At 40.1% G+C, this 13835-nt stretch overlaps 1 protein-coding gene across 2 annotated transcripts in view; it reads right to left on the bottom strand.

Annotated features, from left to right (window-relative positions):
• LOC126376188 (clathrin heavy chain) overlaps positions 1–13835 on the bottom strand; it is a 47748-nt gene that overhangs the window by 28437 nt on the left and 5476 nt on the right. Inside the window, exons 4-7 of one of the 2 annotated variants that reach the window (XM_050023411.1) lie at positions 4212–4466; positions 3475–3663; positions 2409–2663; positions 282–478 (exon numbers count right to left, since the gene is read on the bottom strand). In XM_050023411.1, coding sequence (XP_049879368.1) covers positions 282–478; positions 2409–2663; positions 3475–3663; positions 4212–4466 — 896 coding nt within the window. Of the gene's footprint in view, positions 1–281; positions 479–2408; positions 2664–3474; positions 3664–4211; positions 4471–13835 lie in introns of both variants that reach the window. The other variant, XM_050023410.1, reaches the window with a different exon arrangement.

Below are 13835 nucleotides of genomic sequence, written 5' to 3'. Positions count from 1 at the left end.
CGTGCTTCGGAAGACACGTTAAGCCGTTGGTCCCGGTTACTACTTACTGATGTACGTAGTCGTTACATGAGCCATGTCAGGGGCCTTTGGCGGCTCAATAGTAACCCCGACACCAGGGTTGATGAGGTTGGTAATTCACCTCACAACCCACACGATAGAAGAAGAAGTGACACCGAATACTGAGTGTTGGGCTCCGGATCGTGAGCCCAACGCTGAACCACTGGACCACGGAGGCCGTTCACTAACACCCTGTATTTACAGGAGCCACACGATAGATGTACCTTGGCCGCCTCGCCGTACTGTCCGTTGGTGAACAGCATGTTGAACTTCCTCACGAACAGCTCCTCCGCGCCGGCGAGGTTGTTGCGCACCGCCAGCCGCAGCGCCAGCTCGGGGTTCTGCAGCACCGTGTTGATGTACGCCACGATCGAGTCCTCTTCCACCGTCACTGATAGCACCTGCCCTTTGCGGTTCACGCCTGGAAGGGGGTTGAAAAAATTACGTATCTGGTATTTTTAGCCAAAGCGATTTGTGTCGAAATTGCAACATTGCTTTTTTAGATGAATTGCTTCGATGTGGCCATTTTAACCCCCCTGATCGTCCAAATGATATCCTTGCATCTTTGGCGAGTTCGGTCATTAACCCACAAGAAAGAACCATATCGCATCAATTTTTGACTAAATAAAGTCTAAATACAATATGCTAGATATATTTTGGTCTTTGGGTTGATGTAACAGAAAGCTCGGTGAGGTGTGGGTACTTAGTTCATCTTGCGATAATAGTACCTTTGACTACCCCAAATGGGATATAGTCGTGAGCTTATGAATAAAAAAAATTAAATACATTTACATACAAATAAAAAATAAAAATAAATACAAATACATAAATAAATAAATATAAATACATTATAAATAAGAAAAAAGAGAAAAAAGAGAAGAGAAAAGAGACAAATACTGAGAATTATTGAGGACAGAAGAGGCAAGATGATTGGACACCTAATAAGACACGACGAATTCATTAAAAACATCATAGAAGGAAAGCTAGAAGGAAAGAGAGGAAGGGGAAGACCAAGAAGAGCTTACATGGAACAGATTAAAGAAAAGGTTAACGTCGTGTCTTATGGGGAAGTCAAGGAATTGGCCTTTGATAGGCTGGAATGGAAAATGCTACACCGACAAGAGCGTGACTCTAAAATTGATGATGATGACATTTTAAATATTTATTTATTTGGAACATCAACAGTTATTACAGTTCAGGTTACAAATTATTGGATTCTGTGTCAAACCAATAGGCTAGTTTCCAACTAGTCAAATCAGTTACTTTTTACTAAACGTCAAAACACGAAATTACTATGGAATTTGTAAGAAAAGCACACTATGACGTCATAGAAAACCGTTATAAAATGTCAGACTTATTATTACGTTTTTGTTAATTAAAATTCATAAATAAGTTAAATAGAAAAAAGAAAGCGTTTTTCGTTAGTTTTAGGTCTGTCTTTATTTAGTAATCAGAATTTCATAATTTATCTGGAACCTAGTACACAACCCAATTGCAAAAGGTGCGAATAACTTTTTATTGATATTGTACATTGATATTTTTAATAATTAGTAATTTTTATTTATTTATTTTAGATGTGGGTTCTATGCAGCTTAAAACACAATATGGGACTGAAAAAAATAAAAAAAAAAACTAAAATTTTCATGAATGTTGCGACAGGAAATTCCACTTGATATCAACTTAGAATCATGGTCTGAATCATCCCTCAAAGTTTTCGTTACGATGTGACTAGCACCATGTATAGTCTATATATTAGTATAGGTCCCGGCAAACTTCTTGAGCATCGACCTTGACTGCGCACAACCGAATTTTAGATCTCTTTGGTGGTGCGGTACGGGGCGCGGGGGCGGGTGAGTCCCGCATCGACCGGCTATTGGGAGATCAGTCGATACTTCCCCCGCGCACTCTTGTTTTCGTCCCTTTGACTCCCGAATACACTTGCGTGCAGTGAAACTGTCATGTTTTTTTTATAGCTCTTTTGTTATTTTTTTTTGTTATTGCTCATTTGTTTAAGTTTAAGAATTAGTTACTAGCACGAGGTCTATGTCTACAGATCCAAAACCTAGCACTAGCTCTGGTATTGCTGGTTTCAACCTCATGGAAGGAATATCATACTTACCTGGCGATTAGTTTTTTTATTAAATATAATAATATAATTTAAGTTTAGTTTTATTTACATAATTAAATAATATAATAATTGTTTTTTTTTGTTAAGAAAATAATCATATGTTATTTTTTTTTGCACGGAAGTGTACGTGCGCGAACTTTCCCCCACTACGACACTCGATACTCAAGAAGTTTGCCGGGAGTTATATGTTATGTTTAAAAATAAAAATAATAAAAGTACTCACCGATAATCCCGCCGCTGGCTTCGTGCGGCGCGGTGACAAAAATGGTGTCTGACGAGATCCTATTCATGTAGATACACGTCCCGGTCTCGATGTCGTACATGTGGATGTAGCCGTATTTGGTGATGAGGTAGATGACGTCATACTTGGGCGACACCTGCATGGCAACGGGGAAGTCGTTCTGAGCCTCCGCGGGGAAGAAGACGTCCACTGCTTTCTTCGGGAACGGCTGGTTACCCGCTGGCGTTTGGCCGACCTCTGTTGGAAGAAGCGAAGGTATTTATTCATTTGTACACAATAAAACAGACACTAGGAACATACAAAGACAACAGACAGTGCAGGTAAACTTATCTCTTAACAAAGGGATTTCTTCCAGCTGACCTATTTACGAGAGATAGTCAATGTATAATATTATTTAGATACTCATACATACGCGTAAAAAATATTTCAAAATTAAATTAATACTAATATAAAACAAAATTTAAAAAAAACCTACAACTCAAATTTAAATTATTTTTATTTTATTTTTTATTTATTCAACAACAGTTGCGATTTACAGCTCTAATCCAATGCGCCTGATTTGGTAAATTAACATAATGCTTGTCTACGACGACAAACTCGCACCCATGGCGCGCGCTCCCATGCCCAGTGGCCTTTAAGTTCATAATATCCAAACAACAAAATGACCAGAGGATGAAGATCCATATCTAGGATTGACCATATCCAAAAAGGCCAAATCCCAAAATGACAATGGCGCAGAGTGTCGACGTCCCAGAATATCCATGTATCTCCTAGAATGACCATCGGCCAGAATGTCCTTAAGAGCCATATCGGTCTCTATTTTACTTAGGTTGGGTTTTAGTGCTTCGGAGGGCACGTTAAGCCGTTGGTCCCGGCTATTAGCCGTAAAAACACCTCAACCAAACCGCAGTGGAGCAGCGTGATGGAGTATGCTCCATACCCCCTCTGGTTGTTTGAGGGGAGGCTTGTGCCCAGCAGTGGGACGTATATAGGCTGGTTATGTTATGTGGGTTTTAATGTTCCTGACCGTAGAAGGCATAAACCTTACCGATGATATGAAGCTTGCCACCCTGCGCGGTGCGTACGGCGAAGCAGAACAGCGTGGAAGGCTCCGCGTTGCCCTCGGCTTTGAAGGTGGCGAAGGACGCAGCGTGGCCCTCGATCGGCTGAGAGCACTTACGCTCCACAGAGTACAGCTGCATAGCGCCCACAACGCGGTTCTGTTGCGCTGAGATACCTGTGAGAAAACACACATTTCATGTATTTAAATCAAATCAAATCTATTGCACACAAATAGGGGGTCTAAAAACACCACATTGAATCAATTCGTCTCTTCACATCACTAATTTAAGAGCCACGCTCTTGTCGGTGTAGCATTCTTCATGCTACTTTTATGGGAAAAATAGGGCAGTGGTTTCCTAATGTTGCGCACATAATAGTAAGTGCGGCGTGCCAAACAAGTCTGTCAAATATTGGTCTCTAAGTCTTCTATATTGGTGTTAAAGATGTGCTCAAAGTGACTAACCCTCAGAAGACCAGAGCAACATAAGGACCACAACAAGTTATACAAACGGCTCAGTCGACTCGGCATATTAAGGTCTATTAGGATTTAGGACATTAGCGATCGTCCATAGATCTTAGGGCGTATACTTGTGCGATGCAATTCTATACCCGAATCGCGCTTATAGAAAGACCGCCGAAATTTCCAGACACAATAGTTCGAAATGGGGTTGGGATTTCAAAAGAACTTTTGGTCTTACGACTTTAAAGTTTTGGACAACTTACCGACAAGCAGCAACCACTGCTGCTTCGGATCAGTGCGGTAGTTGATGATCTGGCAGTCGGCGAGTGAAGAATGCCGGTCGAACATCTTCACGGGCGTCGAGTCTCCCTCCATGGACCAATGGTACACCGACATCTTCGTCACCAGCGCTAGAGTGTTCAGAGAGATCCACTTCCAGAACACGACGTCCTCTGTCATGGTGTGAGCCTTCATCTTGGATTTCATTTCGATATTGAATATCTGGAGGGTCTTTTGGGCTGCAACAATTGGAAAGTTGATAAAAAGGCAACTGTCTCTTAATTTGGTGGGCACTGGCGATTGCTGGCGTTGAGGGTAAGAGCCCGCGGTTCCAATTTGGCCGGCCAAGTTGTGAATGCTATCCACGATTGTCTCTGCAAACCTACAATAGGTACCGTCGAAACCATAAGTTGATGCTGCCCAGCAGTATTGTCTATTGATTCTGTAAAAAAAAACTGTTAATACTGTAAAAATGAGATCACCTCGATCAAGCCAGGCTTTTAAAAAAAAAAAACATGAATAACTTAAAATGATGTCCGTGGTCCAGTGGTTTAAGCGTTGGACTCACGATCCAGGGGTTCAAATCCTGGTGGGAACATATCACAAAAATCACTTTGTGATCCCTAGTTTGGTTTGGACATTACAGACTGATCACCTGATTGTCCGAAAGTAAGATGATCCGTGTAAGTACGTAGTCGTCAAATGAGCCATGTCAGGGGCCTTTGGCGGCTCAATAATGACCTTGCACGAGGTTGGTACTCCACCTTACAACCCACACGATAGAAGAGAAGAACTATCAAGTCAAATTCACCGGTTTAGAGCCCGAGCCGGGATTCGAAGCAGGGACACTACGGTTTAAGTCAAGCTATGATGATTACGACGTGTGTGTATTTCGTTTGTTTAACCTTAGCTCGTGTCCAATCGTTCAAAATCAAGGTTCTTGATCAAAAAAAAGATTAGATTATATTTATTTATGCACGAGTTCGACGCCCCCATTCGTGTTTACAAACGGAATACGGTAATGTATTTCACTGTCATTGTTTCACAAAACAGAGACAATAAGGTCGATATTTCTTTGCATCGTTCAAAGCACGGTGCCAACTTCACGCTAATATTTAGCCGGTACATGTTATTGATGTGAAGTTCGCACGAGGCCTAGCTACTTGGAAATTGTAACAAACAATTGGGGAATTGGCGATTGTCCAAAACACCTCCGCTAATTCGCGTTAGAGGAGTAAAATTGGGTGTTTCTTTGTGATCAATCCTGGTGTCAGGATTATGATTGAGCCGCCAAAGGCCCCTGTCATGACTCATGTACGATTACTCACTTACGTAAATGGTAACCGGGACCAACGGCTTAACGTGCCTTCCGAAGCACGGATCATCTTACTTTCGGACAATCAGGTGATCATCCTGTAATGTCCTAACCAAACTAGGGATCACAAAATGATTTTGTCGATATACCCCATTTATGTGGGTAATACGAAGTTCGATATAAAGGTCAGCAGTTGTGCGAGCTTTTCAATATAATATTCATGATCCCCGTTGGGTCTTCGAGCACGTCCCTTTAGTAATGTCGGCGTTTGTCGCTGCGATGTGACTCGATATACATACCCTACAATACCATACCAAGACCTGTACGAAGCCACTGACAATGCCGTAAGCGTGGCCAATTATTGGTCAGCAAAAATTTAGTTTCGATCGCCATCGACTCGCAAAGAAGAAAAATACCATATACTTTATATTTCTCTTTATAAAAAAATATATTAGCATACACAAAAACATAACAACAACATCCCACAGACAAATTCAAAAATATCTTTATATGTAACATAGTTACACTTTGAATCGTCAATTTTTACATAACAAACGTCTTATCCGCCTAAAACTGCTGTAGCTTCTCAGAACCTGTATAGCCGGGGAAAAGAAGCTGCAAGAAAAACCTCGGCACAGGGCCCTAGACGTCACACACACCTCATCAAACATAATCCGACAGAGGGGTAGTATCCTCTAACATGATGGACTTATGTTATGGGCGATAGACTGATCCCTTATCACCATAAGGTTCATCCTGGTTTATCATGGTTTTGGCCAATATAAAAAAATGGGAGGGTTTTTTAAATCTGCAAGTGTGTTTCATAAATGTTATGCCTGTGGATTGGCCGTCCCTTTCCTTTTCAGTGGATAAGAAAATGACAGGTATAACTTAAAAATACAATTAGACGGTGTGTACAGTCATGAGCAATATCATGTACCCACTTTAGAACCCTTTCGCACTATCATATTTGACATTTAATGATACTTACGGTTTAATTCGTCAAAAAAGTTAATGTGACATGGTTTCAAAGTGTATACATATTAGTATTCGTGACCGCACTGGAATCAGTACCTACATTTGCAATGCGTAATAATCTAATAGTATTTATTTATTTAATTATTAATATTAATTATTCTTCGTATCAACAGTGGCTGCAAGTTGTCTTTGATTACTTGTGGCTCTGCCCACCCCATTTGGGATTACGGGCGTGAGTTTATGTATGTGTATGTATGTGTATTAATTATTAATATTGATAATAATTATTAGTAATAACGTCTATCTACCCCCATATCTAATAATAGCTTTGTTTACCTACTTTATTGTGTTAAGATATCATAGTGTCGTTAACCTGTATTGATTGAAAGGTCAGAGCGGGAATCGATTGCATATCCGCTGAACGTGACTGTATTGATCAAGAGAAATGTATTTTTTAGCTTCTGTCATAGGATAAAGAAACGCACGCTACCGCGACCCGGTCCATAATGTTTTAAAGAAAGGCCAGGGTAGTAGTGTAGCAGAGTACAAACTCCGCACATACTGGCCTTTCTTTCTGCCCGTCAATCATTTTAAATTTCGAAATTCTCATTCCATTCTGCATTTCCTTTCATTTTTACGCTGACCCATTGCATCCCCGACCTTCATAAGAACAACATAAATATATTATACTGTTTAGCTCTGGCCGTGCCCTCTAATTTTGGATTTGATCTTATATCTAAGCATCGTAACAATTTCTTTGTGAAGTGTTGTTAATAAACTGGATATTCCTGCTGAATTTAATACGTTATTTTGTCGTCGTTATTACCAATCATCCCACTACTCTGCCGGCACGTCGGGACTCCATCACCACCCATCGTGCCGCAGTAGTAATAGTTATTCTTTATTCTGTGGTGTTACAATTTATTTTTCACTACAAAATATATAAAAAGGGGCGGCCCAAAGAGACCTGGCGATTAGAGAATACAATTCCGATCCCTCGAGATCTCTATTAAAATTTCCAGATCAATCCCGAAGCCATCTAATGCCATCGAAACGACAAGAAGAAGAATCCCGAAGCATAATATGACGAAATCTAAATCTATTAAAGTAATTTGGTATTATATTATAATGTATGTACACCATTAACACATGTTTATGGAACACGATGTTCGTGCGTCACCCAACAGGGTCCACATAATACCAGCGTCGTGGTTTACGCCGCGACTTGTGCTGAGTGCTTTATCTCAGGACGTCCACCACCACCTTATGATCATTTCGACAAACATCCGTCTTGCTTTTTTTGTAATTGTTTTAGTGAAAATTTGATATGATGTTGTTGTCTTTTTTTGTGTGTGGCGCCCTTTTATAATAAACTATTTCTATTCTAATCTAAATCCTATTCGAGATTGACGGGATTGGACGTATCTCCTTGAGTTATACTTTTTGTTTTGATTATGCTAATTTCCAAAGAAAACTTAATTATTTAGTTAGTTTATAGTTGAAGAGTAAGGTTTTTGTTTTCTTTCAAAAAATATTTTGTTTTAATTAACCTCACTATTACAAACAAGTAATATTCATCGTTTTCAGCCATCCTAACTCTAAATTCTTATATGATCCCGAAATAATCGGGATCTCGCGGGATTGATATTTCCACAATAAAAAAACTAAAATAATTACTACTAAAAAATCAATTATAATACTAATACTACTAATTATTATTTTACTTTAATTTTTATTTTACTTTATTTTATAGATATTTTTTAATCCAGCGGGATCTTGAATTTGCGATCTCGCGTCGGGATTGCGTTCTCTACTGGCGATGCTCGATTGACCGGGAGTTAAGAACTCTCGGCATGTCATGGGAGCAAGAGAAGACTGCAAAAGAACTCGAGGAGTGGAGATCTGTTATTCGAGCCCTACACCCCAACAGGGGATAAAAGGATTAGAAGAGGAGAAGAAGAGACAAAATATAAAAAAATGATACAAAATAAAATATAAAAATTAACTGCTTACTGAGGAGGAGTTCGGTGGCGCAGCGGTAAACGCGCTCGGTCTGCGATTGTTGAAGGAAAGCAACTTTCGCAAAGGCCGGTCATAGGATGGGTGACCACAAAAAAAAAGTTTTCATCCCGAGCTCCTCCGTGCTTTGGAAGGCACGTTAAGCCGTTGGTCCCGGCTGCATTAGCAGTCGTTAATAACCATCAATCCGCACTGGGCCCGCGTGCTGGTTTAAGGCCCGATCTCCCTATCCATCCATAGGGAAGGCCCGTGCCCCAGCAGTGGGGACGCTAATGGGCTGATGATGATGAACTGCTTACTAAAATATGTCACATATTGAATCAAACTTACGACCTCTCCAAACCAGACTCAAAACCACTTCCGACTGAGCCACCATCACTTAAAAAAAAAAAGTAACAACAACACCTATTGACAAATAGCCATTAATGATGATGGAAATAGAACTCTATATGTGCGACAATATGGACGATAATAGCGTGATTAATTAGCGGGTACTATATTGGTTACGGATTACAGCACTTTCACTCTTTACCGTTGTTTAATAGTATATTGGAAAGTGCAAGTTGCATCTGTCTTTCTCTTTCTCGCGGAAAAGGAAAGAGGTGGATAATATACAACATGTAATCGTAACTTTTGATACAAAGTCCTAATATGCATGATCATGATACACCTTGTGATAATCACTGTGGTCTGGTACACCCGCTTGTTTCTCAATCGGGGATCGCCGGTTCGAACCCCGGTAACGGACTTGCACAAATGAGTTATTAATTTATCATAAGTGCAATTTTCACTAACAGAGTTGGCTCCACCATTATAGACGGCGATACCTATCACCAGCCCATTAACGTCCCCACTGCTGGGGCACGGGCCCTCCCTATGGATGAATAGGGAGATCGGGCCTTAAACCACCACGCGGGCCCAGTGCGGATTGGTGGTTATTAACAACTGCTAATGCAGCCGGGACCAACGGCTTAACGTGCCTTCCGAAGCACGGAGGAGCTCGAGATGAAAACTTTCTTTTTGTGGTCACCCATCCTATGACCGGCCTACCGCGATACCTATCACGTTGGTCTAACTGAAAGCTCGGTGAGGTGTGGGTACTTAGTTCATCTTGCTATGGATGTACCTCTGACTACCCCAATTGTGGTGATTTTATGTTACGGTGATAGAGCAGCCCATTATCGCCCATATAATGGACCATCATTTTAGAAAGAAAAGAATCCCTTCGGGATCGAAAGGATAAACAACTTTTTTTTTACTTATACGCATGAACTACTCGTCCGAACAAATGGGAAGCGCTGCGTGCTCTCACCCGGTATATAAATAACTGAACGCGATTGAATCTTCGATATTTATTCTTTACCAGTCAAATTCAAAGTTCAAATATATCTTTATTCAATAGATAACATAGTTACATTTTGAATCGTCATTTTTTACATAACGAACTACTCCGCCTAAAACTACTGCAGCTTCTCACAACCTGCATAGCCGGGGAAAAGAAACTGCAAGAAAATTCTCTGTGCAGAGCCCCAGACGTTCTTAAAAAAAAAAGCAGTCCACCTTAGAAACTTTTCACAAGACACCCACATAAAGCCATTTACATTAGCGACAAAAGAGTACAATGATAATAACGAAGTCAAGAGCAAACCCATCTTAATAAAAAAAAATAGTGTGCTAGTGACACCGAAGCGAATACTACCGAAGGGGGTATAATTGTGAACCGGTATAATTGTGCCCTTCCGGTATTTTGGTTTAGTATGGTGTCGCGTATGTAAATACTTGCGCGTGAGTCACCACACGCGACTGGTCTTGCTGCCGCCATTATGACGTCATCAACACTACAGATTCACGTCCGTAATACCTACCGGGGTGAACAGAGCTACAAGTTACTACAAAACAACTAAGGTCATTTTTAAATATTTTACGTTTACAAGATGAGAATGCGATATTTATCTGTGTATTACAAGACCCGAAACACGGGCGGCCATGATTGAGCATCATGTGACGTCACATTTCACGAAATAAACAAACACTACCTGTCAGGTTTCCAGTAATTTGAAGTAGCTAGTTCGACAGTTTCTTTGTTTATTGAAATATGACGTCACTGCGGTTTTTCGGCGGGAAACGGGAACGGGACAGTTGCTTTCTTCATTGAGTAATCTAAATAATTAATACGAAGTGGTGTTTTATGGTTAATGATCGCATTAAGTTAGTCGGAAGACATTCGCGAGTGTTATTATATTGGAGTATTCAATAAACAAAGTGTATCTGCCTATTTTCGCTTCGTGCCGGGAAGCCGCTTCATAACTCAAAAGTTTATGCGGACTTTTGAGTTAATTCGTTTGGGGTTCGGAGTAGGAGTCTACTCCGAGGGTGGGGGCTTAGGTTTCATCATCATCACCTTTCATCATTTCATTAATCATCAGGAAAAAAAATACGTCAGACATGGCTGTATGGGCATAGTTCCCTTTGCCTTACCCTTCGGGGAAAACCAAAACAAAAAAAAACGTGACGTCACTGCGCAAAATGTCACGTGGAAATTAATAAAGAGAAATGTTTCTTTTTTTTCTTTTAAAGCTTTCTCGAGAAAATTAAATATTTTAAAACGTATAAAATAAGCGTTTGTAATGTTTAAAATACCTATCAGAAAACTTTTAAGTAGCCAAATAATAAGAATGTTTAAAATCAGCATTTAGAAATGAATCTTCTTAATACCGGAGTAACATTCCGCGAAGGTACAATATTACGTGACATGTTTGCTCAATAAATCTAACACGTGCGTTATTAATGAAAATATCTACTCGCATAGTAGTTATATTGAAGATTCCACGTCCTTGAACTATAGTCCCTCGTCATAGACAAAAACGTTGCGATAGATCGCAGTATATTATAAAATTTTTGAGAAACGGTCGATATGTTGAGTGCTTGAGATTCTATTAGCATAGGAAGGCATAGTAAGTAATAATAGCGACCTCCGTGGTCCTGGGTTCGAATCCCAGTGGAGACATATCACAAAAAATACTTTATGGTCCCTAGTTTGGTGAGGACATTACAGACTGATCACCTGATCGTCTGAAAGTAAGATGATCCGTGCTTTGGAAGCCACGTTAAGCCGTTGGTCCAGGATACTACATACTGATGTATAGTAGTAACCCCAATAGTAACCCTGTCAGGGTTGATGGCGTTGGTAATCCACCTCACAACCCACACGATAGAAGAAGACCGGCGCTCTTTATTTTTAGTTTGAGTAGGTTCAAATGTTATTACTATGGTTGAACGTGTTTCCCTATCATGACACCATATCCGCCATGATGTTTATGCGGTCCCCCATGGGCAGATGTCGTCAATCAAATGCGTCGCATGGCGGATGCAGTACACTATACAGGGTGTTAAGTGACATCGTAACGAAAACTTTGAGGGTTGATTCAGGCCATGATTCTGAGTTGATATCAAGTGGAATTTTCGTCGCAAAAGTATGGAACGGAAAATAAATTTAAAAAAGCACTAAAATTTTCATGAATTTTCCGACAGGACAATCCACTTGATATCAACTCAGAATCATGGTCTGAATCATCCCCCTCAGTATCCGTTACGGTGTTACTAACACCCTGTATAGACATTTTTTCAACATGACTTGGCTAAAAGATATGATAGCATGGGATTAACTGTCTGAGAACCGATATTAGGCAGCCAAATTACTGAATAGTATCCCCTAGTGTTATCCCGTTTTCCACAGGGTCCGCTTATCTAACCTGATGATTTGACAGGTCCGATTTAAATTGTATAACAACATGTATTTATTTTAATGTCTAGGGCCCTGTGCCGAGGTTTTTCTTGCAGCTACTTTTCTTCGGCTCTACTCCGAGAAGCTGCAGTAGTTTTAGGCGGATGAGACGTTCTTTATGTAAACATTAACGATTCAAAATGTAATCTGGGTATCCTGACACTGCCGTCCATAGTCGTGCTGCAGGTAGCCACTTATGTGCGCTGTAACCTAGACGAATACATAACGGCTAGGGAGGTGCATGGACGCAACCTGCGGAGTGGTGATAGACTGGTAGGTGTTCGTCACAGACTCGCAAAGTCCGATCGGCTGACCCACGTCATGGGCCCGTCGGTGTACAATAAACTGCCGACACACGTCACTGACGCACCGTCTATACCTTGTTTTAAATCGCGACTCAAACGTTGGCTTCTTGAGCACACGTTCTACAGTTACGATGAATTTATTAATTTGTAATTTAGATAATTAGGTACTGGACAGTACAGTTCAAATATTGTGTAGGTACATTATTTGTATGAATGTATTGATGTAACAATTTTATTTTAATTTTTAATATTGTAATGTGACTAATTTTTATCTTGACATGTAATACGAATTATTACCAATAAATTATGAATATGAATAATCAAATTGAATAAAGACATTTTTGAATTTGAATTTGTAGATTTGTCACAAGGCATACACTACTTGGCCGGACAATGGGGAGCGCTGAGGGCTATCACCAGGTATAAAAAAAAATCAGGCAATAGACCTGAGGGTGCCCAGTTGGGCGCGAACCTAGTCTCAGGGCGACGTCTCTGAAATCAATTAATCGACCCCAGAGAGGCGACAGCGATAAGCGCTGAATGAGGGAAATCGTCGACCACGCCGGCGGGGTCAGTGTCGGGGTAATGAAGTGTTGTTGTCGCGAGCCATATAGCCTGGTGGAGTATGCTCCGTACCCCCTCCGGCTCATTGAGAGGAGGCCTGTGTCCAACAGTGGGACGTATATACATAGAATGTTGAAAGTACGCCTATTAACTAAGAAAAACCTTTGCAATAAAACAGTACTTACATGTACATCAAAGTTTGCAAAGAATCATATTTTTATCTCAAACAGATAACTATAGCAAATAAATTGAAATTAATTTACATGAATTACTTACATTAACTCTGTATTGAATAAATACGCCCCTAATGTCTATGTAAACATACCTACAGCATTCATATACTAAAACCTAGTCACCAACATGGCGTCACATTATAGTAAAAAATAGTAAGCCATTTTTTTAAAATCACATTCAAATATTTTTTTTTGTGTCTAATAAAAATATTAAAGATAGACACATTTATTATATTCGGACACCACAGACAAAGTTAGGACACATTAAACCACCTAAACATTAGGATATAAAACATAAAAATAAACATTGCAAAATAAAACATAAAAATAAAAAAAACCTTGCAATAGACGCGATAGTTTCATGCCGAGTGGAAATGTGACTACATAGTTTCACGCCGAGTGGAAATGTG

The sequence above is a fragment of the Pectinophora gossypiella genome, chromosome 20, assembly GCF_024362695.1.
Source record: "Pectinophora gossypiella chromosome 20, ilPecGoss1.1, whole genome shotgun sequence".
NCBI classification, from domain to species: domain Eukaryota; kingdom Metazoa; phylum Arthropoda; class Insecta; order Lepidoptera; family Gelechiidae; genus Pectinophora; species Pectinophora gossypiella.
Note: the sequence above shows the minus strand (reverse complement) of the source record. Positions and strands in the feature narration are given on the sequence as shown.